We start from the raw sequence: 27,922 nt of genomic DNA, 5'->3' as shown, positions 1-27,922 counted from the left end.
AGGTCTTCTGCCCATTTTTGGATGGGGTTGTTTGTTTTTTTGTTATTGAGCTGCATGAGCTGCTTGTAAATTTTGGAGAATAATCCTTTGTCAGTTGCTTCATTTGCAAATGTTTTCTCCCATTCTGAGGGTTGTCTTTTGGTCTTGATTATGGTTTCCTTTGCTGTGCAAAAGCTTTGAAGTTTCATTAGGTCCCATTTGTTTATTTTTGTTTTTATTTCCATTACTCTAGGAGGTGGGTCAGAAAGGATCTTGCTGTGATTTATGTCATAGAGTGTTCTTCCTATGTTTTCCTCTAAGAGTTTGATAGTTTCTGGCCTTACATTTAGGTCTTTAATCCATTTTGAGCTTATTTTTGTGTATGGTGTTAGGGAGTGATCTAATCTCATACTTTTACATGTACCTGTCCAGTTTTCCCAGCACCATTTATTGAAGAGGCTGTCCTTTCTCCACTGTACATTCCTGCCTCCTTTATCAAAGATAAGGTGTCCATATGTGCGTGGGTTTATCTCTGGGCTTTCTATCCTGTTCCACTGATCTATCTTTCTGTTTTTGTGCCAGTACCATACTGTCTTAATTACTGTTGCTTTGTAGTATAGTCTGAAGTCAGGGAGCCTGATTCCTCCAGCTCCTTTATTCGTTCTCAAGATTGCTTTGGCTATTCGGGGTCTTTTGTGTTTCCATACAAATTGCGAAATTTTTTGTTCTAGTTCTGTGAAAAATGCCAGTGGTAGTTTGATAGGGATTGCATTGAATCTGTAGATTGCTTTGGGTAGTAGAGTCATTTTCACAATGTTGATTCTTCCCATCCAAGAACATGGTATATCTCTCCATCTATTTGTATCATCTTTAATTTCTTTCATCAGTGTCTTATAATTTTCTGCATACAGGTCTTTCGTATCCTTAGGTAGGTTTATTCCTAGATATTTTATTCTTTTTGTTGCAATGGTAAATGGGAGTGTTTCCTTGATTTCACTTTCAGATTTTTCATCATTAGTATATAGGAATGCCAGAGATTTCTGTGCATTAATTTTGTATCCTGCTACTTTACCAAATTCATTGATTAGCTCTAGTAGTTTTCTGGTAGCATCTTTAGGATTCTCTATGTATAGTATCATGTCATCTGCAAACAGTGACAGCTTTACTTCTTCTTTTCCGATGTGGATTCCTTTTATTTCCTTTTCTTCTCTGATTGCTGTGGCTAAAACTTCCAAAACTATGTTGAATAAGAGTGGTGAGAGTGGGCAACCTTGTCTTGTTCCTGATCTTAGTGGAAATGCTTTCAGTTTTTCACCATTGAGGATGATGTTTGCTGTGGGCTTGTCATATATGGCCTTTATTATGTTGAGGAAAGTTCCCTCTATGCCTACTTTCTGGAGGGTTTTTATCGTAAATGGGTGTTGAATTTTGTCGAAAGCTTTCTCTGCATCTATTGAGATGATCATATGGTTTTTCTCCTTCAATTTGTTAATATGGTTTATCACATTGATAGATTTGCGTATATTGAAGAATCCCTGCATTCCTGGAATAAACCCCACTTGATCATGGTGTATGATCCTTTTAATGTGCTGTTGGATTCTGTTTGCTAGTATTTTGTTGAGGATTTTTGCATCTATGTTCATCAGTGATATTGGCCTGTAGTTTTCTTTCTTTGTGACATCTTTGTCTGGTTTTGGTATCAAGGTGATGGTGGCCTTGTAGAAGGAATTTGGGAGTGTTCCTCCCTCTGCTATATTTTGGAAGAGTTCGAGAAGGATAGGTGTTAGCTCTTCTCTAAATGTTTGATAGAATTCACCTGTGAAGCCATCTGGTCCTGGGCTTTTGTTTGTTGGAAGATTTTTAATCACAGTTTCAATTTCAGTGCTTGTGATTGGTCTGTTCATATTTTCTATTTCTTCCTGATTCAGTCTTGGCAGGTTGTGCATTTCTAAGAATTTGTCCATTTCTTCCAGATTGTCCATTTTATTGGCATAGAGTTGCTTGTAGTAATCTCTCATGATTTTTTTTATTTCTGCAGTGTCAGTTGTTATTTCTCCTTTCTCATTTCTAATTCTATTGATTTGAGTCTTCTCCCTTTTTTTCTTGATGAGTCTGGCTAGTGGTTTATCTATTTTGTTTATCTTCTCAAAGAACCAGCTTTTAGTTTTATTGATCTTTGCTATCGTTTCCTTCATTTCTTTTTCATTTATTTCTGATCTGATTTTTATGATTTCTTTCCTTCTGCTAGCTTTGGGGCTTTTTTGTTCTTCTTTCTCTAATTGCTTGAGGTGCAAGGTTAGGTTGTTTATTCGAGATGTTTCCTGCTTCTTAAGGTGGGCTTGTATTGCTATAAACTTCCCCCTTAGAACTGCTTTTGCTGCATCCCATAGGTTTTGGGTCGTTGTGTCTCCATTGTCATTTGTTTCTAGGTATTTTTTTATTTCCTCTTTGATTTCTTCAGTGATCACTTCATTATTAAGTAGTGTATTGTTTAGCCTCCATGTGTTTGTATATTTTACAGATCTTTTCCTGTAATTGATATCTAGTCTCATGGCGTTGTGGTCAGAAAAGATACTTGATACAATTTCAATTTTCTTAAATTTACCAAGGCTTGATTTGTGAGCCAAGATATGATCTATCCTGGAGAATGTTCCATGAGCACTTGAGAAAAATGTGTATTCTGTTGTTTTTGGATGGAGTGTCCTATAAATATCAATTAAGTCCATCTTGTTTAATGTATCATTTAAAGCTTGTGTTTCCTTATTTATTTTCATTTTGGATGATCTGTCCATGGGTGAAAGTGGGGTGTTAAAGTCCCCTACTATGAATGTGTTACTGTCAATTTCCCCTTTTATGGCTGTTAGTATTTGCCTTACGTATTGAGGTGCTCCTATGTTGGGTGCATAAATATTTACAATTGTTAAATCTTCTTCTTGGATCGATCCCTTGATCATTATGTAGTGTCCTTCTTTATCCCTTTTAATAGTCCTTATTTTAAAGTCTATTTTGTCTGATATGAGAATTGCTACTCCAGCTTTCTTTTGGTTTCCATTTGCATGGAATATCTTTTTCCATCCCCTTACTTTCAGTCTGTATGTGTCTCTAGGTCTGAGGTGGGTCTCTTGTAGACAGCATATATAAGGGTCTTGTTTTTGTATCCATTCAGCCAATCTGTGTCTTTTGGTGGGAGCATTTAGTCCATTTACATTTAAGGTAATTATCGATATGTATGTTCCTATTCCCATTTTCTATATTGTTTTGGGTTCGTTATTATAGGTCGTTTCCCTCTTTTGCATTTCTTATCTAGAGAAGTTCCTTTAGCATTTGTTGTAAAGCTGGTTTGGTGGTGCTGAACTCTCTCAGCTTTTGCTTGTCTGTAAAGGTTTTAATTTCTCCATCAAATCTGAATGAGATCCTTGCTGGGTAGAGTAGTCTTGGTTGCAGGTTTTTCTCCTTCATCACTTTCAGTATGTCCTGCCACTCCCTTCTGGCTTGTAGGGTTTCTGCTGAGAGATCAGCTGTTAACCTTATGGGGATTCCCTTGTGTGTTATTTGTTGTTTTTCCCTTGCTGCTTTTAATATGCTTTCTTTGTATTTAATTTTTGATAGTTTGATTAGTATGTGTCTTGGCGTATTTTTCCTTGGATTTATCCTGTATGGGACTCTCTGTGCTTCCTGGACTTGATTAACTATTTCCTTTCCCATATTAGGGAAGTTTTCAACTATAATCTCTTCAAATATTTTCTCAGTCCCTTTCTTTTTTTCTTCTTCTTCTGGAACCCCTATAATTCGAATGTTGGTGCGTTTCATGTTGTCCCAGAGCTCTCTGAGACTGTCCTCACTTCTTTTCATTCTTTTTTCTTTATTCTGCTCTGCAGTAGTTATTTCCACTACTTTATCTTCCAGGTCACTTATCCGTTCTTCTGCCTCAGTTATTCTGCTATTGATCCTATCTAGAGTACTTTTAATTTCATTTATTGCGTTGTTCATCGTTGCTTGTTTCATCTTTAGTTCTTGTAGGTCCTTGTTAACTGTTTCTTGCATTTTGTCCATTCTACTTCCAAGATTTCGGATCATCCTTACTATCATTATTCTGAATTCTTTTTCAGGTAGATTGCCTATTTCCTCTTCATTTGTTAGGTCTGGTGGGTTTTTATCTTGCTCCTTCATCTGCTGTGTGTTTTTCTGTCTTCTCATTTTGCTTATCTTACTGTGTTTGGGGTCTCCTTTTTGCAGGCTGCACGTTCGTAGTTCCCGTTGTTTTTGATGTCTGTCTCCAGTGGCTAAGGTTGTTTCAGCGGGTTGTGTAGGCTTCCTGGTGGAGGGGACTAGTGCCTGGGTTGTGCTGGATGAGGCTGGATCTTGTCTCTCTAGTGGGCAGGTTCACGTCTGGTGGTGTGTTTTGGGGTGTCTGTGGCCTTGTTATGATTTTAGGCAGCCTCTCTGCTAATGGGTGGGGTTATGTTCCTGTTTTGCTAGTTGTTTGGCATAGGTTGTCCAGCACTGTGGCTTGCTGGTCGTTGAGTGAAGCTGGGTGCTGGTGTTAAGATGGAGGTCTCTGGGAGATTTCCACCGTTTAATATTATGTGGAGCTGGGAGGTCTCTTGTTGATCAGTGTCCTGAAGTTGGCTCTCCTACCTCAGAGGCAGAGCCCTGCCTCCTGGGCTGGAGCACCAAGAGCCTTTCATCCACACGGCTCAGAATAAAAGGGAGGAAAAGTAGAGAGAATTATTAGAAGTATGAGGAAAGAAAGAAGGAAAGGAGGAAAGGAAGGAAGGAAGAAAGAAGCAAAGAAGGAAAGAAAGGAGGGAGGGAGGGAGGAAGGAAGGAAGGAAGGAGGGAAAGAAGGAGAAAATGTAGAGAGAATTAGTAGAAGTATGAGGAAAGAAAGAGGGAAAGGAGGAAAGGAAGGAAGGAAGAAAGAAGCAAAGAAGGAAAGAAAGGAGGGAGGGAGGGAGGGAGGAAGGAAGGAAAGAAGGAGGGAAAGAAGGAGAAAATGTAGAGAGAATTAGTAGAAGTTTGAGGAAAGAGAGAAGGAAAGGAGGAAAGGAAGGAAGGAAGAAAGAAGCAAAGAAGGAAAGAAAGGAGGGAGAGAGGGAGGAAGGAAGGAAGGTAGGAGGGAAAGAAGGAGAAAATGTAGAGAGAATTAGTAGAAGTATGAGGAAAGAAAGAAGGAAAGGAGGAAAGGAAGGAAGGAAGAAAGAAGCAAAGAAGGAAAGAAAGGGAGGGAGGGGGAAGGAAGGAAGGAAGGAGGGAAAGAAGGGGAAAATGTAGAGAGAATTAGTAGAAGTTTGAGGAAAGAAAGAAGGAAAGGAGGAAAGGAAGGAAGGAAGAAAGAAGCAAAGAAGGAAAGAAAGGAGGGAGGGAGGGAGGGAGGAAGGGAGGAAGGAAGGAGGGAAAGAAGGAAAAAAGACTGAAAGAAAGAAGATACAGTAAAAATAAAATAAAGTATAATATAGTTATTGTACTAAAAAATATTTAGAAAGAAAAAAAAAAAAAGAACAGATAGAACCCTAGGACAAATGTTGGAAACAGAGCTATACAGAGAAAATCTTACACAGAAGCATACACATACGTGTTCACAAAGAGAGGCAAAGGGGGAAAAATCATAAATCCTGCTCCCAGAGACCACCTCCTCAACCTGGGGTGATTCGCTGTCTAAAGGAGGGAAGGAAGGAAGGAAAGAAAGAAAGAACGAAGGTAAAGTACAATAATGTTATTACAATTAAAATTAATTATTAAGAAAAAAAAATTTTTTTTTTAAAAAAAACCATGGACGGATAGAGCCCTAGGACAAATGTTGGAAGCAAAGCTATACAGAGAAAATCTTACACAGAAGCATACACATACACGTTCACAAAGAGAGGCAAAGGGGGAAAAATCATAAATCCTGCTCCCAGAGACCACCTCCTCAACCTGGGGTGATTCGCTGTCTAAAGGAGGGAAGGAAGGAAGGAAAGAAAGAAAGAAAGAACGAAGGTAAAGTACAATAAAGTTATTACAATTAAAATTAATTATTGAGAAAAAAAATTTTTTTTAAAAAAAAAACCATGGGCGGATAGAGCCCTAGGACACCTGTTGGAAGCAAAGCTATACAGAGAAAATCTTACACAGAAGAATACACATACACGTTCACAAAGAGAGGCAAAGGGGGAAAAACCATAAATCCTGCTCCCAGAGACCACCCCCTCAACCTGGGGTGATTCGCTGTCTAAAGGAGGGAAGGAGGGAAGGAAAGAAAGAAAGAAAGAACGAAGGTAAAGTTCAATAAAGTTATTACAATTAAAATTAATTATTAAAAAAAATTAAAAAAAAAAAAAAAAAAAAAACCATGGACGGATAGAGCCCTAGGACAAATGGTGGAAGCAAGAGTATACAGACAAGATCTCACACAGAAGCATACACGCACACATTCACAAAAAGAGGAAAAAGGAAAAAAATCACAGATCTCGCTCCTAAATTCCACCTCTTCAATTTGGGATCACTCCCTGTCTATTCAGGTATTCCACAATGCAGGGCACATCAAGTTGATTGTGGAGCTTCAATCCTCCGCCTCCGCGGCTGCCGGGAGAGACCTCCCCCTCTCCTCCCTGCTCTCACAGCTCACAGGAGCTCAGCTTTGTACCCGGCCCTGCCCCTGCGCTCAGGTCGCTGGAGGGCGTCTGTTTTTTGCTCAGACAGGACGGGGTTAAAGGAGCCGCTGATTCGGGAGCTCCGGCTCACTCAGGCCGGGGGTTGGGGGATGGGGGAAGGCGGGGCACTGTGTGCGGGGCGGGCCTGCGGCGGCAGAGGCGGCGTGACGCTGCACCAGCCTGAGACCCGCCGTGCGTACTCCCGGGGAAGTTGTCCCTGGATCCCGGGAACCTGGCAGTGGCGGCCTGCACAGGCTCCGCGAAAGAGGGGCGCGGAGAGTGACCTGTGCTCGCACACAGCCCCCCTGGTGGTGGCAGCAGCAGCCCCAGCGTCTCCCGCCCGTCTCTGGGGTCCGCGGTTTCAGCCGCGGCTCGCGCCCGTCTCTGGGGCTCGCGCTTCCCGCCGCGGCTCGCGCCCGTCTCGGGGGCTCGCGCCCTCAGCCGCGGCTCGCGCCCGTCTCTGGGGTTCACGCTTTTAGCCGCGGCTCGCGCCCGTCTCTGGAGTTCCTTTAAGCAGCGCTCTTAAACCCCTCTCCTCGCGCACCAGGAAACAAAGAGGGAAGAAAAAGTCTCTTGCCTCTTCGGCCGGTGCAGGCTTTTCCCCGAACTCCCTCCCGGCTAGTCGTGGCGCACCAACCCCTTCAGGCTATGCTCAAGCCGCCAACTCCAGTCCTCTCCCTGCGCTCCGTCCAAAACCGAAACCCGAGCCTCAGCTCGCAGCCCCGCCCGCCCCGGCGGGTGAGCAGACAAGCCTCTCGGGTTGGTGAGTGCCGGTCGGCACCGATCGTCTGTGCAGGAATCTCCCCGCTTTGCCCTCCGCACCCGTCGCTGTGCACCACTCCGCGGTCCCGAAGCTCCCCCCTCCGCCTCCCGCAGTCTCCGCCCGCGAAGGGGCTTCCTAGTGTGTGGAAACTTTTCCTCCTTCACAGCTCCCTCCCACTGGTGCAGGTGCCGTCCTTATTCTTTTGTCTCTGTTTTTTCTTTTTTCTTTTGCCCTACCCAGGTACGTGGGGAGTTTCTTGCCTTTTGGGAGCTCTGAGGTCTTCTGCCAGCCTTCAGTAGGAGTTCTGTAGGAGTTGTTCCACGCGTAGATGTATTTCTGGTGTATCCGTGAGGAGGAAGGCGATCTCCACGTCTTACTCTTCCGCCATCTTCCCGCCGACTCCCTTATGCTTTTATATAAGAAGTTCTAGAGCAGGCAGGAGTAAACTGTGGTGATTATGTAAATCAAAGCAATAGTTGCTTCTGGTGGGGTTGGGATTGACCAGAAAGTAATTTAAAGAGCCCTCTGTGGGGACTTCCCTGGTGGCACAGTGGTTAAGACTGCACTCCCAATGCAGGGGGCCTGGGTTCCATCCCTGGTAAGGGAACTAGATCCCGCATGCATGCCGCCCCTAAGAGTTTGTATACCACAACTAAGACCCAAAGAAAGAAAGAAAGAAAGAAAATATTAAATGAAAAAAAAGAATACTCTGTGATGATAAAAATGTTAAATGTCTTGATTGGTATGGTCGTTACACGAGAGTTGATAAAAATCTCTTCAGACTGTACACTTAAGAGTTTGTATTTTATTTTGTATATTATACTTCAGATAAAAAAAATCAGTGTATTACACCTTTAAGAGAAGGATCTCAAATGTTGAGATTTCAGACGCCCCATGGAAACATTTTCAGATTGAGGAACCTCATTTTCACTCATTATATCCACTTATGCACTTGATCTCATCATAATGTACCAACTGTCCTAGTTTATGGAGAAGCACTTTTTGCAAATTGTTGTAGTAACAATAGTGAATACTTATTGGACATAGACATTATGTTTCAGGTACCTTATATACGCTAATTTGTTTAATGCTCATCAGAATTCTCTGAGGTGGACATTATTATTATTCCATGTTACAGGCAGGGACATTGAGTCACAGAAAGTTGATTGCTTAGCCTGAGGTTACATAGATAGAGCCAGAATTCCAAGTGAAGCCATCTAGTTTCAGGACTCATGCTCTTAACCTCTCCTCTGCTAAACCTGCTGGCATAAAGAAGAGCCTTGGTCAAATACAAAGAAAATCTTTTTCTTCCCTATTTTATTTATACCATAAACACATTCTAAAAATTTATACATTAGAGAAGTGAAAGCATGGCCAGAGGTGTGTTTTATTCTTAAATATATCGTAAATCCTGTAGATTTTTAAATCCATGAACTTTAAAATGTACTGAAACTACCTAATGTGTGCATGTTATGTATGTTTGCTTGTTTATTTAAACTCCTCTAAAACTGGAATTCAGACTACCAACTTGAGAACCTGGTTGTTTTTGTAAACAGTTATGACGTTTTTAACTTTTTCTGTCCCTCCTACATTCCCAAATGGTATATTAAAGCCAGCACCCAGCCCAAAGCTTCCACTATTAACTCTCTTTATAGGGTTATTAAATGTGAAGCTACAAAGGAAAATATTATTATTTTATAATTTTATGAATCTCTATAATGTTTCTCATTACAGCTGAAGGAATAAAATTAAGAATCTCAAAAACGGTTTCCAATGGAACAGCTAAACCTGCTACTTCTGATAATTTTGTGAGTATAGTATATATTTAGTAGCGTCTCAGTCTTTAATACTTTAGAAATCTATATGAGTGTCACATTCATTGACCTTCAGGAGAACACTTCTTACTAGGTTTTTTTGTATGAAAATAAATGTTACTAAGTAGTGATACTAGTTAAGTCTGACAACTGTACTGCTGTAAACCCTCACTTTTCATGTGCCGTCATTGGACCAGCGGCCCAAACCTCACCTGGGAACTTGTTAGGAACACAGGATTTCAGGCCCACACCAGAGGTGCCGAATCTAAATCTGCTTTTCAACAGAATTCCATAGGTGATTCACATGCACATTAAAGGTTGAGAAGCTTTGTTATAGTGAAAGTTTGTGTTAATTTTTCAGCACTTTTATGTGATTTTTGAAGCTATTTCAGATAACATTTGTTGTCTATCGGGAAGGGACTTTTAAACCAGGTAAACTTGAATAAAACGTTAAAATATTGGGTAGAGATGAGTTTTTAAATATTTTATGCATACTATTTATGCATAAAAGTGGTAATTAGGAGAGTAATTAAACAAAATGGAAATGCCTATCATACAGTTTTATATTTGGCTTTCTTACAGTTACATATGTTGTGGTTAATAAGGTGTAAAAATTTACGTACGCACCTAAGTTCTGACAGGGTGGATGGTGTATGAAACGGTTTCATTTGTTGGATTTGGTAAATTCTCTAATCCTTATTTTTGGTAATTAATAATTCTTTAAAATGTGTTATTTGAGTAGTTTTATGGTAACTTAACTAAACTTTAAAAAGCTCCACAGTTTTCATTACCTGGTGTTAGAACTATTAAACTTTCAGCTTGCTAAGCGATTTTCCTCTTATTTTAGGGATATGTTTCAGTTTATTTTAAAGCTCAGTGTTTGCACACATAGCAAGGGAAAATGTTTTCATTTCTCTAAATTGTGTAGTCAGCTCTTTTTATTTTTGGCGGTACGCGGGCCTCTCCCGTTGCGGAGCACAGGCTCCAGACGCGCAGGCTCAGCGGCCATGGCTCACCGGCCTAGCCACTCCGCGGCATGTGGGTTCTTCCCGGACCGGGGCACGAACCCGTGTCCCCTGCATCGGCAGGCGGACTCTCAACCACTGTGCCACCGGGAAGCCCAGCTCTTATTTTTTTTAGATAATTATTTTATTTTATTTTTTAATTAATTAATTAAATTATTTTGGGCTGCATTGGGTCTTCGTTGCTGCGCGCGGGCTTTCTCTAGTTGTGGTGAGCGGGGGCTGCCTACTCTTCATTGTGGTGCACGGGCTTTTCATTGCAGTGACTTCTCTTGTTGCAGAGCATGGGCTCTAGGCATGCGGGCTTCAGTAGTTGTGGCACGTGGGCTCAGTAGTTGTGGCTCATGGGCCCTAGAGCACAGGCTCTGTAGTTGTGGCTCACGGGCTTAGTTGATCTGCGGCATGTGGGATCTTCCTGGACCAGGGCTCGAACCCGTGTCCCCTGCATTGGCAGGCGGATTCTTAACCACTGTGCCACCAGGGAAGTCCCGTGTAGTGAGCTCTTGATCAGAACTCCGGGACCTTGTCTCTCCTTGATTGACTCATTTCTATCCAAGATTCACTCAGAGAATTGGGGTGCCTATTAGTACTGGCTCAGTTGCTTTCTCTCTCTCTGTAAGTAAGCAAGATATAATTAATGCTAGAACCAGAGGATTCCATGTAGCCATTTTGATTTATTTTATATTATAAACCAAAATATTCAACCTACCTTTTATTTTTCTTACTCCCAGTGAGATAAGTAAGCAAGTTTCTGTTGAAAAAAATATTTAGATACCCCAATTGACCTGCTTATCTTTTCTCCTACAGAAACATGAGCACTAAACACAAATGACTGAAGTAAATAGGCTTTTGTAAAGTTAGAATATCTGTACCATCATCTTTTTCTGCTGAAAAATTATAAACTCATAAAGTGAACAGATTAGGAGGCATACTGAATGCTGGAAGTAAGAAATTAATACAAATCAGTATTCATGCTGTTTTCTATCTTATAAATCAACTCTTTGTATTTTTACTGTGGTTTTTCAAGACAAAAAAAGTAACACCTGTGCATCTAACCAAAACCAGAGAAGTACAAAAACCCAAAATCCAAGTGTTCGTTTGACTGTTTAAGAAAATACTGGCATAATTTTCGTGTGGCATAAGTGTCAACTTCTTAGGCTATGTAGAAATTAAAAGAATGTCATGCATTTGAATTTAAATGCTTAAATTATATATACATTCTATTTAAAAATTCTGCTTTCAGGCAGTATTAAGCAAAAGCTAATATGTAAATATTTATTTCTACAGGATGAAGATTTGAAGTGGGTGGAGGAAAACATTCCCTCTTCATTCACAGATGTGTAAATATCCTCTACTAAAGTTTGAATCTAAAATTTAGGCTGTAGTATAAAGGGATAATTTTCATGCTTTGTTATGTATGCTTTTCAAAACTCTCACCTCTGTCTGCTTTTATAGGCCCCCATCACTAGTGTATGACTGATTAACTTCATACCGAAATGCAAAGAAAACACAGCCCTGCCTTGGTCTGTCTTTCTCCTTCCTTTTTCACTGTACAACAACTCTATTAATACTCCTGCCCTATAACCAACTCCATCATTTTCTTACGTAAGTTTATCAGGATCAGAATCATTTTGTTTTAACTTTATAATATGAAAGAATTCAAACTTTTTTTTTTTTAAACACGTGTAACCACAATACCATGTATGGTGGGGAAGCTTTTGGAGGAAAAAAAACATGAGCATAGGAAAACTAGAGTGCAGAGGAAGCCCCTCCGGGAACCTGGAGCTATTCAGGTTCTTCTTTATCAGTGTCCTTTATGACACACAAATTCCAGATAGCTGTTTCCACAGTAGACAACAGGATAGCCAAATATGATGTTTTCACGTGTTGTTTGTTCCTTTCCCTGCTCCCATCTACTTCCTTTTCAGATCGTTTCTGTCTAGTATGATGTCACATTTGCCTGAAGAATTTCCTTTATGTTTCTGGTCATGCAAGTATGTTGGTAATAAGTCTGTCAGGTTTTATTTGTCTGAAAAAGTCTTTGTTTTGGCTGTTTGGGAAGCTGTTTTTGCGGGGTATAGCATTCCTAGTTGACTGGTTTTTTTTCAGCACTTCAAAGATTGTCACTTGAATGTTTTCCAGCTGTCATAGTTTTAGAAAGAAGTCTGCTGTACTTCTTCTCTGTTCCTTCATATGTTACCTGGGTTTTGTTCTGTTTTGTTTTTGGCTGCCTTCAGGACTGTCTCCTTCTCTTGGGTTTTTCTTTTCTCTTGGGTATATACCTAGAAGTGGAGTTGCTAGATCGTACGGTAACTGTATGTTGAACATCTTGAGGAAGTGCCAAGCGGTTTTCCCAGAGCCGAACCATTTTATAATCCTATCAATAATGTATGAGATTTCCGATTTCTCCACATCCTTGTCAGCACTTGTAATTGTTCACCTTTTTGATTTTAGATCTCTTAGTGGCTGTGAAGTGGTATCTCATTGTGCTTTTGAGTAACTGAAATTTGAACTATCTTGTTGAGGGACTGGTGTTGTATAATTAAACTGTGGTAACTGAAATTCACACATATCAGATTCATATGAGGTAAGAACTGCCTTTACATTATGAAACTAATAGTACACTATTATACTTTTTTCTTTTAATAGTCATAAAAGGAAAATAGGTGTATAAATATCCTTCACATGCCTTTATGATTTCTTTTTTCCTTCCTGTATATCTGAGTTATCACCTTCTCCTGTAGGTCTTTCTTTAGTGTTTCTTACAGTATGGGTCTGCTAGAAACTAATTCTTCCAATTTTATTTATGTGAAGTGTATTTGTTTGCCCTCCTGTTCAAAGGATGGTTTTGCTGGATATAAAAATCTTGATTGACTTTTGTTTGAGCTCTTCCAACACATCCCTCCAATATCTTCTGGTTTCTATTGTTTTGAAGAGAAGTCAGTTTTTAGTTGTATTGTCCTCATGTGTGTACTGTGTCATTTATTTTTTGCCGCTTTTCAGATTTTTTTCTTTACGTTTGGCTTTCCACAGTGTGTGTATGATGTGCCTAGGTGTGGTTTCCTTTTTGAGTATTCTTGGAATTTGTTGAGCTACTTGGATTCATATCCCCACCCCCTTTGGTCATTTTCCAGTGCCTTTAACTACCTATTTTTAATATTTTTGTCCAGGTTTTATAAATGTTTCTGTGGGAGGAATCATCTGATTTCTTTCTACCTTTACCTGCTATCTTCCATTTTTTTTACTAGTTTCTCTGTAATCCTTTTTACTTCTTTCTTTATATCATTTTCATTTTCTTAGTAGTTTTCTTGCCACATATTAAATTTTTATTTAACTTTGTTCTGCCTTGGGCGCCTTGTAATTTTTTTCTTCATTGCTGGGATGATTTTGTCTTTTTTTTTTTTCCCCAGAGTTTAATGGACTCTTTGAATTTCTTCCTCTTGTTTTTATCCATTTTTGCTCTTGGTTTTAAAATTTCTTATTGTAGTTTTTAACATCACCAAATATTCTTTTTAACTTATTTCATCTAATTTGGAGTGTTGTGTTATAGCTGTAGCTTTCTTCTACTGTAAAACACTTTGATTTTCATTTTCCTTCTTTTTTTCTTCCTGCACCATTATATGGAATTGGTTTTGTTTGTTTTTCCTATTCCTAGGCATTTGGTAGTGAGAGTTCCTAGTCTGAGTGCTTTCTTCCATCAGTTGCATAAATTATAGTTTTATTTATGGAAAATGTTGATGGGATGGAGGTATGGAGAGAGGGAGGTTGGTGGTGTCTTATTTTTCTTTTATTTCTACAAGATCTTTAATTTTCCCCTTTTACTTCCTTCTTTTTACTCATGGTACTGGCGTAGCTCTGAGGGTACCACTCCTCCATGTATCTGATTCTCCCCTGAAAACCATGATTGTTCAAGACTGCTACTTTTAGTTCCACTCAATTTAAGCCCCTTCCCAGGGGCAGATACTGTGAACTACCAAGTCACTGGCCTTTAGTCAGTATTTTGGAACTTAGTGTTGATTTTTCTTGAAGAGGTTTGTCTATACTTTGTCTAAATTCTCCTTCCCCTCTACTCTTTCACAGAGTCTCTCAAACCTCTCTTTCCCCACTCTCAGTACCCATGAACTTGCAGTGACAGCAGGGAATTTGTTGGTATTGGCATTTAGGTTTGCTGTGTTCTCCTGGTTATGCTGAAGACTGTGAGTTGCGTGTGGTTTTGTTTGCAATCCTTAGGGACTTCATGGAATTTTGAGCAAGGGTGTGTGGAGAGATTCAGATTAGGTGGCAACGGTTATCTTCCAGATTTGGAAATTCACTACTGAGTACTTTAGAAGGAAATCACCTAAGTAGACTAACCCCATACTATGCCACCACTTCTTGGTGGAAAGCAGTAAGGCTCCTGGGCAGTTCTCCTTATGTCTTAGAGAGTCATTAGTCTCTACAATTTCCTTCTGTAAGTAGAATGTCTGCCTGATTACAAAAGTTCCTCTGGAATATAAAAGAGCAAAATGTCTTCTTTTATATTCTCATGAACCATTTATGTGAAATGAGTAGAATTGTATCATCCAAGATAGCTTCCAGCATTTTAGGTTCTTAGGAACCTGTGTGTCCATTCTGAAAACTTGAACACAAGAAGTTTAGCACAATGCTACCCAAAATTCATGTGAAATTTACGTGGCAAGTTTAGAAACTGGACTTCATGTACAGGTAAACACTTCTTTATGCATCAATAGAAGTGGACCAAAAATTTTGCAAGTCATAGGACAATTTAAACAGATCATGAATAACCATATGATCTAGTGTGTTATGTGATATTCATATGGTATTCATTATGTCTTCTCTGTGTCTCTGATAAGCCAAAAAGACCAGCTTAGCATAGTTCTCCTTCCTCTTCAATGCACTGAGTCCATCTTAATAAGTTTTAAATAGTCATTTACCTCACAAAAGGAACCATTTTGGAGATTGCAGTGTTTATCTCTAGACGAGGTACTAAGCACTCAATGGGCTGTCTTCTGGGCTCCCAAGGTTCTGGGTCATCTTTCCCTAAAGCAGTCTGGGTTTCCCTTAATATTATTCCAAGCCATATAAGTTGGCTCCTTCCTCACATCTAGCGAGGCCCCGACTTCTCTTTCTTCCGTCTCCACCATGGGCTGCACTCGTAGTAACATCCTCTGGACTGTGCGTGGATGTGTCTTTCATGTTGTGACCTTGGCATGCAGACCCTTTGGGCTCTCCCTCTCAGTGCGCCATTGCACATCGAAGCTCTACATTTGTCTTTTTATCCATATAATCTTTCCCGAGCAGAGATTCTGTTGCATAACTTTTTCTCTCTTCAGTATCCTTCACCGGTTTATGTCCAGTCAATGGTAACAATGACATAGGATTAAACAAATACTTGATACCATAAATACCACCTTTCATTATATATTTACTCATCCATCTTTTTAAAAATAGGTATATCTTTTAATTAAATTTCTGTTTATTTAAGATGTACAACATGATAATTTGATATATTTGTACGTAGTGAAATGATGGCTACAGTCAAGCCTATTCATCCCTCTTAAGTTCTCACAAAAGTACATGACATGTGGGTTTTCAAATTAGATAGCACATCACTAGTCAAGATATTTGTCCAACTATTCAAAGTAAAAAATAACCAGGGGCTTAAAAAACAAAGATATAATTGGATGCCCACTGTGTTTGGAATTATTCTTCATCATGGTTTAGTCCTTGAAATTCTTCCAAAATATTAGCCTCTAGAATTGCTGATTTTTGTTGTTGTTTCCATTCTGAAGTTATAATTATTTTCATGTATCAGCTAATTTTTTAACTGAAATTTTTGAAGTATAGCACCCATTCTGGAAAGTGCACAAATTCTAAATAAGTATATAGCTCAGTAGATTTTTAATACAAGCATACTCATGTAACCTGCACCGAGATACCCAGATCAAAAACTGGAACATGGGCTTCCCTGGAGGTGCAGTGGTTGAGAGTCCGCCTGCCGATGCAGGGGACACGGGTTCGTGCCCCGGTCTGGGAGGATCCCACATGCCGCGGAGCGGCTGGGCCCGTGAGCCATGGCCGCTGAGCCTGCGCGTCCGGAGCCTGTGCTCCGCAACGGGAGAGGCCACAACAGTGAGAGACCTGCATATGGCAAAAAAAAAAAAAAAAAAACTGGACCATCACTAATACCCTAAAAACCATCTTCTTGTTTTCCTCCCAAATCATGACCCCACTCTCCCAAAGCTACTGCTGTGCTGATGTCTGTAACTGTAGATTACTTGTGTCAGTTTTTAAAATTTGATCCCTCAATAGTTCATACCTCTTTGGGGGGCTGTATAGTATTCCAGTTTACCTATTTGGGGCCTGTTAAGAACAACACTGCTATGAATATCCTTCTCCGTGTCTGTTGGCAACACTAGGTATTCACTTCTGTTGACTTTGTCTTCCAGGAGTGAGACTTGGTAGATCACAGGAGATGCTTATATTCAGCTTTGTAGATACACTGCCTTTTAATAACATTGTCAACTTTTTTTTTTCTTTTATTTCAGAGCTCTTCCAGTATTAGTGGATTCAGATGAGGTAAAATATATTTTTGCTTATGTCTTGGAGCTATTATTTTCACAAAGTAGAAATGTATTTCAAAAGAAGCTCTGAAAGTTACTTTTGAAAATGATTACAAATTGAGCAGATTGAAAGACTGTGTTGAGTTGTGGGTAAAGTTTTAAGGAACTGGATCCTCATTTAAAACAGGAGCAAGATAAATGCTTATTGGTGTGAAAGGAGGGAAGAATCCTTTTATGAGGTTTTGAGTCTATGATTTTCTAACATCTTAAGATGTAAGAGTTTAGAAGACTTCAAGGTGGCAGTTTGTCTAAATCAATCTCTTATATTTGTAGATATTTTCCTGGGGTATTAAATAAAGTTTCTAACTGAGTTACATTTACTAAGTAGGAAATGTGAATAGATGATGTGGATTTAGGAAGGTTTTTTTGGGGAAAAAATTAGTTATAGATCATGTGGACACTGCAGGGTGGCCCAGGACAGGAAGACGTCTGAAGTGTAAGGATTAAAGGATGGACGTGGGGACCACCAGTTTATCCAGAGGAAGAGTAGCGGGAAATGAGTGGTAGCTAAGGAGTAATTTACGTGGTGGCTGTAGAATATGAGAGAAGCTACAGCTCTGTTCATTGAAAGGTCAGGGAGAAGACTGGCATCAGCGCGGGGATTTGGCCGCAGTGGGATGGGAAGTTCTGAGCAGGCTGCCGTATATATGCACCTTGCTACAAAACCATTGAACTCCAGGATTTATAACTGTATGGAAAGATACACCCTGGAATTACTTTTAAAAGGGCATTTGTAGTATTCATTTGATAAATAATTGATTTGTAATTTCAAAAATACCTGAAGTAGTAGAGTCAGGCAAATCCCTAGATGAGCTCTATGCCCAAGAAATCCATTTTAGCTCTGTCCCTGCCTCACACTGGTGGTTCTGAATTAGAAATGTTACAGTTTTCTGAACTTAACAGACAATTGATTATACTCCATTACTAGAAGTCTGGACTATATGGTTTTCATTTTCCATATCTAATATTTCTGTGTATATCGTGGCGTGTACCCCACAAAACTGTGACTACTTCGTAGAGACGCTGTAGAGAATTCTGTTAGGACCTGGAAGGAGCATCAACATTTTGATGAATAACTTCCCTTTTTCTTTTAAGGAAATTATGACCAGATCTGAAATGGCAGAAAAAATGTTCTCTTCAGAAAAAATAATGTGATTGATTGGAACCCAGATAAATGAAGCTTACATAACAGTGAAGGACTTCCTCAAGACTAAAAGAGAACTCTGTTTTGATACAGTACAATAAGTTCTTATTGCATGATCTTGGAAATCTATGTACTAAAACTAAGAATTCAGATGGTGGGAGGGTTCTGCAACCCTTATTAAGCGGACTCTTGAATGCCAGTTTAATGTCCATCAGATTGCCTAGACTTGGCAATGACCTGAGAGAAGTATTATAATAAAGATAGGTGCCCAGATGCCCTTAGCTGATGGGTGGCAGGCGTGTGGGTTTGGGTTCTCTTTTTTGTTCCTGGGAAATATGACAATTTAAACACCTTTTTTTTTTTTTTTTTTTTTTTTTTTTGCGGTACGCGGGCCTCTCACCGCTGTGGCCTTTCCCGTTGCGGAGCACAGGCTCCGGACACGCAGGCTCAGCGGCCACGGCTCACGGGCCCAGCCGCTCCGCGGCACGTGGGATCTTCCCGGACCGGGGCACGAACCCGTGTCCCCTGCATCGGCAGGTGGACTCTCAACCACTGCGCCACCAGGGAAGCCCTAAGACAGCTTTTTTTTTATTTTTTTTTTTTTTATTTTTTTTTTTTTTAAACATCTTTATTGGGGTATAATTGCTTTACAATGGTGTGTTAGTTTCTGCTTTACAACAAAGTGAATCAGCTATACATATACATATGTTCCCATATGTCTTCCCTCTTGCGTCTCCCTCCCTCCCACTCTCCCCATCCCACCCTTCCAGGCTGTCACAAAGCACCGAGCTAATATCCCTGTGCCTTGCGGCTGCTTCCCCCCAGCTATCTACCTTACTACGTTTGTTAGTGTGTATATGTCCATGACTCTCTCTCGCCCTGTCAAAACTCACCCTTCCCCCTCCCCATATCCTTAAGTCCGTTCTCCAGTAGGTCTGCGTCTTTATTCCTATCTTACCCCTAGGTTCTTCATGACATTTTTTTCCCTTAAATTCCATATATATGTGTTAGCATACGGTATTTGTAAGACAGCTTTTTTACATCAACACTCCTACTGTTCTTCCACTGACCTTTGTTTGATTCAGGTGATGTGATTCTTCTGAGGTTTGGTAAAGCAGTGTCTCCATCTCTTGGGTTTATAGTTACTAGATGCAGTAATAATTCTCTTTGATTTTCATGCTGAAGCAATTTGATAAGAAGTAAAACTTGGTTAACGTTGGAACATAAGGATGTTTATATGGTTAGGTTTGCTGTGTGTGTGTGTGTGTGTGTGTGTGTGTGTACACATCTGCACAAAGCCCTTGTGTGTAATTATCACCACACACATCAAATCATAGCATTGGTCTTCTCTGTCTGAGCTCAGGGGAGCACAGTACATGGAGAGAGGTTACTTCCAAAGATCTGCTCTGCCACTGTCCCCTCCCTCAGGCCAGATATCTGTGTGCTGCTGCTGAATGCCTGGGGCAGGTGGGGTCCCCTGGCCACATGGCTCCACCAGAGCACTTCCTCCCTGGCGAGCTGGGAGGCTCATACCAGTGAACCTTGAGGACACTAGAACCTTCTGTGTCATCCTAGCGTATTTGGTTTCATAAAAAAATATATATCTAACTGCATAGTACATCACTATTAATCTTGTAACTAATTTTTTAACCTTAAACCATGTTTTATACATTATTTTCTTACATTATATATGTAATGTGTAATTTGAAATTTAAAAAAAATTTTTTTTAATGCAGAACGTTCTAAACTTGAAAAGCAGTTGAATATAGTATGATGGAAATGGTGAGTGTTTTGCTGCTCTCCTGACCAAAGATACAGCCTAGTGAACATTTAGAATAGGAATTAAAGTTAGCATTCTTTGAAGGAGTTCTAACCTTGTGAGTTGAGGATGACTTCAGAGGGTTTTCTTGCGGTACACGGCCCCTCCCACCGCGGAGCACAGGCTCCGGACGCGCAGGCCCAATGGCCATGGCTCACGGCCCAGCCGCTCCGCGACATGTGGGATCCTCCCGGACCGGGGCGCGAACCCGCATCCCCTGCATCGGCAGGCGGACTCCCAACCACTGCGCCACCAGGGAAGCCACCAGAGTTTTTGATTAAGCATTAAATTCTTAACCAGTACAAGCACTTAAATCATAACCTTTCATTGATTTTTTTCATTGTGAAGCCACAAAACAAAATGATTTCTTACAAAAGCCTGCGTTATGAATTGGCTTCTCATTTTCTCATTTCATAGGAGTTAGTAAAAAAGCTTTCTAGGGCTTCCCTGGTGACGCAGTGGTTGACAGTCTGCCTGCCAATGCAGGGGACACGGGTTCGAGCCCTGGTCCAGGAGGATCCCACATGCCGCGGAGCAACTAGGCCCGTGAGCCACAACCACTGAGCCTGCACGTCTGGAGCCTGTGCTCCGCAACAAGAGAGGCCGCGATAGTGAGAGGCCTGCACACCGCGATGAAGAGTGGCCCCCGCTTGCCACAACTAGAGAAAGCCCTCGCACAGAAACGAAGACGCAACACAGCAAAAATAAATTAATTAATTAATAAACTCCTACCCGCAACATCTTCTTTAAAAAAAAAAAAAAACTTTCTAGTAGTAATGCCTCTTGAAAGATACTTTCAAATTTATTTGCAGTAGTAAATATTGACTGTGTTGTACTGAGAAAGGTTTGGGACATCCTTCCCAAGAAAAGAACATCTAACAGTGTGGGTTCCCTTCCTTATTTCCGTTTCTGCCACAGTAATGGGCTCCCACCTACCATCTTTCCCGGCATTTATGTCCATTCTGGTTTTGGTGTATTTTACCCTCAGCGCAGTTGTTTCAGAGCTGACCAGTGCCTTCTTGTTCCTAACACTTGTGTCTAATACCAGTCCCCAGATTTTGAAGCAGATTGATCCCCAACTCATAGGGCTGTAGTTGAATTTTGGAATGTAGAATCCTGGGTTTCCAGCTGCAGATGTCGTGGAGTGCGAGTGGGGAGTTGATGGTAACTGTGTAGTAATAAGGGAAAATGCTTCTCACATAACCTTGATAGTGTTTATAAAAACACTTCTGCCTGCAGCTGGCAAGAAAAATGATGCTGCCGGTATGGCTCAGGGGCACAGCGAAATGCAGACTTTTCTCCAGATCACAGAAAGCGGTATTTTCTCCTGATAACCTCATCAGAAATGTTTTTCAAGGGGCGTATACTGTGTCTGTCACCTTCAGCGGCAGTTGTGTTTGTTGGTGGCTCGTGAGCTGAATCGAGTGTTCCTACAGAGGGCCTTCTCGGCCCCCTCGTGTGCACAGGACGGGCTCCCTGGGGCTGTAGCCGTAGTTCTGAGGAAGGACCCCAGGGAGAAGTCACACTCAGAGCCACCGTACGGCTCGTCATCCCCGCTTCTGCACAAAGTGTCCAGAAACTGGGCATCAGGGTCTTTGAGGCTGTCACATCATTCTATTCTTAGGATGCCACCAGGATGGGTTTCCCTGTTAATGCAGGGATCTGAGAATAAGAGTCCAGTTTTATGTGTTCCTAGGCAAAATGCTTAAGTGTTTTTATTATGCAGTTCATGTTAGGTTTATGTGAAGTATGAAATCTGCTTAAAAGGGAATTTTCATGATTTGAATTAGATTAGTATTAGTATCTGCTTTAGTGGAGCTTTAAGTTAATTTCAAAAAATAAGGAAAAATAGATGAATATGTGAATTTCTTGAGCCCAAGCGATGATGCTCCCATACTTTTTACCTTTCCTGTAAAGAAAATAATATTTAAAATCTTTCACATATCCTGTAGAGAGTACTGACTTTCCCCCTCTACGGCAGTATATTATATTTGCACTATTGTAATGTGAAGACTGAAAGTATAAAAGACATACATGTACATGAAAGTGCAAAACGATTTTTGTGTCCTTTTTTCAAAAGGGATTTGAGTCTATTGCACTCGGCCATACAGGACTGGTTTATGAGACGTATTATGCTAGATGTATAAGTCCCTAGTTTTGGTACTTGTGTCTTTGTATGATCAATAGCATGTGGTAAGCAACACAAAACACCATGCCTTATAAGAAAGAAGTTTAACATGTTGGTTAAAGTACTAAATTACATAGCGAATGTATATAAGTGACAAAACTAGGTTTAAGGAAATGTACATTGTAACACAGGAGCTCAATAAGAAACTTCTTTAGAACTAGGAAAACATGTATTTGGGAAGAAAGGGGCTTAAGAAGTTATATATTTTTATTTAAAAGGTTAAATTATTGTATTATTTGGAAGAAGCTGCTCTGACTGTAGGACAAAACTATTTCAAAGATTTTTGTTTGAAAAAACTGATGTATTCTTGTGCCTTAATATTTGTTCTGACAATAAAATGCTTTCTGAAATTTTGGATGATAATTCTTTTTTTTTTTATTTTTGGCAGTGTTGGGTTTTCGTTGCTTCACGCAGGCTTTCTCTAGTTGCAGCGAGCGGGGGCTACTCTTTGTTGCGATGCACAGGCTTCTCATTGCGGAGCACAGGCTCTAGGTGCGCGGGCTTCAGTAGTTGTAGCGCATGGGCTCAGTAGTTGTGGCTCGCGGGCTCCAGAGCACAGGCTCAGTAGTTGTGGCGTATGGGGCTTAGTTGCTCCGCGGTATGTGGGATCTTCCCGGACCGGGGCTCGAACCCGTGTCCCCTGCATTGGCAGGCGGATTCTTAACCACTGCGCCACCGGGGAAGTCCGCACCAGGCACTTTAGATATGATACCTTAATCTTCTAACAAGCAAATCACATGTCCCTCAGGGGCCCAAGGTTTATTTTCATCCTGTGGGCCCACCATCTCCTGGGGCCTGTCATCTGCATCCAGCCAGCAGAAGGGGAGAGTTGCTCCAGCCTGGGGATTTTGTGGGGCTAGACCTGGAAGTGGTGCCCATCACTTCTTAGCCTATTCCATTAGCAAAACTCAGTCACGTGGCCACACCAAACTGCCAACTGGACTGGGAAATGGCACGGGCCGTATCCCTGCCTGCTATTCTAACTGTGAGAGGAGAGCAAGGATTTTGGTGGACAACCAAGGCTTCTGCCACAGGTTATTTGGGGTCACTGGCCTAGGGGAGACTTCCAAACCTATGTTTTTCCAATTTTCTAAGGTCAACCTATTGAGACGTATATATGTTAAAGGGCCATAACGAGGCTGTATGATATCAGAAACTTTAGAAACGTGTTCTCAGATCACAGCTGAGTCCATTAATCAATAAAACCCATCTGGCCCCAAGTAGATGGGACGTGGAGAATTTTCTTCATGGGAATTCTCCCAGCCTTGGGGGGTGGTCAGGATGGGTAGTCCCAGAGGAAAAGTAGGGTCTGTTGTCATGACTGTGATGACAGTTCAGGGAGTGTTGGGAGTGCTGGAGAGTGCCAGGCTTTGTTAACCGTTGTGGTCTCATAGTAGACAATGAGGGAGGTATAGCCACTTTATAGATAAGAAACTGAGACAGGGTGGTTAAATAACTTACCCAAGGTCACCCTCCTGACAAGTGACAAAACTGGTACAATACCAGCTATGGGTGAGAAGTGTCCTTGAAAGGTTGTCCTCAAAGTCCTGGGGAGAAGGGAAATTTCATTTAACAAACATGTGATTGCTTGTTAGAGGATTAAGATATTGTATCTAAAGTGCCTGGTGTGGACTTCCCTGGTGGCGCAGTGGTTAAGAATCCGCCTGCCAACGCAGGGGACACAGGTTCCAGCCCTGGTCCGGGAAGATCCCACATGCCACGGAGCAACTAAGCCCGTGCGCCACAACTACTGAGCCTGCGTTCTAGAGCCCGCAAGCCACAACTACTAAGCGCACATGCCACAACTACTGAAGCCCGTGTGCCTACAGCCCGTGCTCCGCAACAAGAGAAGGCACCACAGTGAGAAGCCCACGCACGAAGAGTAGCCCCACTCACCACAAGTAGAGAAAGCCCATGTGCAGCAACAAAGACCCAACGCAGCCAAAAATAAATAAATAAGTAAAATAAAGTTCCTGGTGTACAGGCCTTCCCAAGACAGATAAGGTTAGTATAAAAAAAAATGCAACAGTTTAAAAAAAAAAGCAACAGCGATTGTGGTAGATGCTGCTGAGACTCAGTTGAAACAAACTCCACATTCAAACACGTTCTAAGGTTTCTTTACGTGCATTAAAATGAAGTTACCCATGGTAGTGTATATATGTCAATCCTAATCTCCCAGTTCGCCCCACCTTCCCCTTCCTTCCCTGTGTCCACATGTCCGTTCTCTATGTCTCCCTTTCTATTCCTGCCCTGCAAATAGGTCCATCTGTACCATTTTTCTAGATTCCACATATATGTGTTAATATACGATATTTGTTTTTCTCTTTCTGGCTTACTTCACTCTGTATGACAGACTCTAGGTCCATCCACATCTCTACAAATGACCCAATTGCATTCCTTTTTATGGCTGAGTAATATTCCATTGTATATATGTACCATGCATAAAATAGCTAGCTAGTGGGAACATGCTATAAAGCACAGGAAACTTAGCTCGGTGCTCTGTGACAACCTAGATGGGTGGGAGGGAGGTCCAAAAGGGAGGGGGTATAGGTATACATATAGCTGATTCACTTCATTGTACAGCAGAAACTAACACAACATTGTAAATCAATTATACTCCAATTAAAAAAAAAAAGATTGTTTCCAAACTGACTCAGAGAGAGATGTGACTACAGGACATGAGTCAGAGAGATGCGTTATGAAAAGCCCTTGAGCCACCATGGCTGGCTTTGAAGATGGAGGAATAGGCCATGAGCTAAGGGATGCAGGTGTCCTCGAGGAGCTGGAAAGCTCAAGGAAACAGATTCTTCCCTGGGACCTCCAGAAGGCGCTCAGCCCTGCTCACGCCTTAATTTTAGCTCAGGGAGACTCATATTGGACTTCTGACCTCCAGAACTGTAAGATAATAAGTTTGAATTGTTTCCGACACCAGTTTGTGATAACTTGTTACAGCAGCAATAGAAAACTAATACAGGTTCTGAGTCTCTCTGGCAGAGAAATGTGGGATGAAGGAAGCACGGAAGTTTTGGTGCTCCAAAGCACAAGGGCGCATTTCCCTTTCAGCTGACCTTCAAGGGAAGAGTGCACGCCTGGGAAATATGGAAGAGTTGCGGTATTCCATGAGCAACAGTGGTCTCTGCCAAAATCATGTGACACCACTTTTTGGCACATGGTGGACATACATTAATACTGAATAAAAGAATCAGCAACTAAATTTTAAAAAAAAATGAAGTTACCCAAGGCATGTCCTGTGCCCCTTCAGTGATAGTGGATTGACAGCGAAATTCCTACTAACATAAGCTGGTATGGTACTGAATTCGGATGTAAATAATTTTGACAGTATTTCCTTTAAATCATTTGGGAAATAATAAGAAGCTCCAGGCAAGTTTATGTACAGGAATGCTTTTAAACACTACCCAGCAGATGGTGCCAAAGTAATGTCTCTGAAGAGGGCTAATCTCTATTTTTGGCCTCTAATTCTTGCCTTCAAAATTTTTATTCATTTACTTTTACTTACCAAATGCCAATTTAGGGATAAAATTTAAAAAAAATTTTTAATGTAAACAGTACCACCATCCTGGTAAAAAAAAAAAAAACTTTTCAGGTAAACTTTTCAGGTCTCCCTGGTGGCATAGTGGTTAAGAATCTGCCTGCCAATGCAGGGGGCACAGGTTCGAGCCCTGGTCCGGGAAGATCCCACATGCCGCGGAGCAACTAAGCCCAAGCACCACAACTACTGAGCCTGCACTCTAGAGCCCGTGAGCCACAACTACTGAGGCCACGCGCCTAGAGCCCGTGCTCCGCAACAAGAGAAGCCACCGCAATGAGAAGCCCGTGCTCGGCAACGAAGAGTGGCCCCAGCTCGTGGCAACTAGAGAAAAGCCCAAGTGCAGCAACGAAGACCCAACGCAGCCAAAAATAAATTAAAAAAAAAAAAAAAACAACTTTAGGTATATTTCCAGTCTCTCTCAGAATTAGAACTTGAAAGCTCCAAGGGACCTCTGAGCTCATTATACAGATGAGAAAATAAGGAACCAGGAAAGCTTCCTTGGCCCTAGGTCTCTCAGGCCAGAGTGGGAGCCTGTCTCCTAGATTGCTTTTCTCAACTCTGGATCCTCAGGGTCAGAGGGAGGGAGGTGCCACAGGCAGGTTGAACTGCACATCAAAACTTGAAATATACTTTCTATGGTTTGGTTATCCCTTGCTACGTCATTTTATAGTACTGTGCTGTCTTTCACTCTAGCCACCAAATTCTTGTCTCAAAGAGTCATAATTCTGATTCTCTGGTTCTTAATTTGATAAGTGGACATTTCCCTGAGGCATAGTAGACTCCAGAGAGTTAAAGACAGTGTCTATTTTATTTTTAATGCTACTGAACATACTGATAATAAAATATTCTATTCTAAATTTTATCTTCCTTTTTTGTTTTTTCAATTTATTTTTTATTTTTATATTTTTGGCCGTACTGCATGGCATGCAAGATCTTTGTTCCCTGACCACGGATCAAACCCGCACCCCTTACGGTGGAAGCGCAGAGACTTCCACCGCACTGGACGGCCAGGGAAGTCCCCTTTCTTTTTTTAAAAAAGAAAATTAAGTGGGGAATGAACAAGCTGGCCTTTTCACTAAGAAATTGCTTTTTAAATAATGGATTTATTATTATAAAATGTATTTGTGGATTTCAAGTTCTGATAATGGAGAATTACCTTCCGTTGAACCAACCTTACCCGCAGACAATAACTCTAGATAAAATTTAAATAACAGCTACTTTGAAGACATCGGAGAGAGACAGAAACAGGGAGACACTGGAAGGTACTCAACACTTGGATGAAGGGAATTGTACTGGGTGCATTTCCCATTTTTATGGCTTTCACACTCAGGGCAGGCCACAGTTTGTGCCGAGTGGAGATTAAACCCAGATATAAAACCTGAATTTTACTTGAGCTGGAAGACAGAAATTAGAAGAACCACAACAGCTGGAAAGTGAAAGAATTACTGAAAGAGAGAACCAAAGAGAGTAAGAACCGTATTCTGTGTATAAACCTCCCAAGTCACTGGCTTTCCGTCAACTATGCATGTGTGGTGGTACAGACTCCATGCACCCATCTAAGGCTAAAAAAATGAAGCTAAGATTTCTGCTAACATAAGAGACAAATTTTGGCTAGAGTCCAACCATGTATACTGCCTGCTTAAAAACATAATGTGGGGTGACATCGGAGAAAATGGGGGCTAAGGACCTCTGAAAATGTATCATATAATCAATGGAAATCCTCATGAAAACTTTCAGAATTAACCTTTTTTGAACTCTGGAAATTGACTAGTCTTGCAGCAACCTAGGGAGCATTTATTCAATAAAAATTCCTGAATTTCAGTAAGAATATCAAGCTTGGTGGTGTTCTGATTTGTCCTACTACCATACAGCTCAGCAGCAGGGTCTGCTTTCCCAATACTGCAGGGGGGCAGAATGGATTAAAGACCTAAGTTAAGACCTGAAACCATAAAACTCCTCGAAGAGAACACAGGCAGAACATTCTTTGGCATAAATTGTAGCAATATTTTTTTGGATCCTTCTCGGAAGGCAAAAAAAAAAAAAAAAAAAAAAAAAAGCAAAAATAAACAAATGGGGCCTAATTAAACTTAAAAGCTTTTGCACAGCAAAGGAAACCATCAACAAAACGAAAAGACAACCTACTGAATGGGAGAAAATATTTGCAAATGATATGACCAATAAGGGGTTCGTATCCAGGATATATTAACAGCTCATACACCTCAATATCAAAAAAAAAGAAAAAAAAACCTGAGTAAAAAATGGGCAGAAGGGGCTTCCCTGGTGGCGGCAGTGGTTGAGAGTCCGCCTGCCGATGCAGGGGACACGGGTTCGTGCCCCGGTCCGGGAAGATCCCACATGCCGCGGAGCGGCTGGGCCCGTGAGCCATGG

At 41.1% G+C, this 27,922-nt stretch overlaps 1 protein-coding gene across 1 annotated transcript in view; it reads left to right on the top strand.

Annotated features, from left to right (window-relative positions):
* TMEM87B (transmembrane protein 87B) overlaps positions 1 to 18,345 on the top strand; it is a 56,477-nt gene extending 38,132 nt beyond the window's left edge. The window contains exons 16-19 of the mRNA XM_032651980.1: positions 9,109 to 9,182; positions 11,498 to 11,550; positions 16,759 to 16,789; positions 17,929 to 18,345. Of these exons, the coding sequence (XP_032507871.1) occupies positions 9,109 to 9,182; positions 11,498 to 11,550; positions 16,759 to 16,789; positions 17,929 to 17,988 (218 nt within the window). The 3' untranslated portion in view covers positions 17,989 to 18,345. The remainder of the gene's footprint in view (positions 1 to 9,108; positions 9,183 to 11,497; positions 11,551 to 16,758; positions 16,790 to 17,928) is intronic.
* Positions 18,346 to 27,922: the final 9,577 nt, after the last annotated feature.

The sequence above is a fragment of the Phocoena sinus genome, chromosome 13, assembly GCF_008692025.1.
Source record: "Phocoena sinus isolate mPhoSin1 chromosome 13, mPhoSin1.pri, whole genome shotgun sequence".
Classification (NCBI taxonomy): domain Eukaryota; kingdom Metazoa; phylum Chordata; class Mammalia; order Artiodactyla; family Phocoenidae; genus Phocoena; species Phocoena sinus.
The sequence above is the reverse complement of the archived record's forward strand: the minus strand, read 5'-3'. Positions and strand labels throughout refer to the sequence as shown.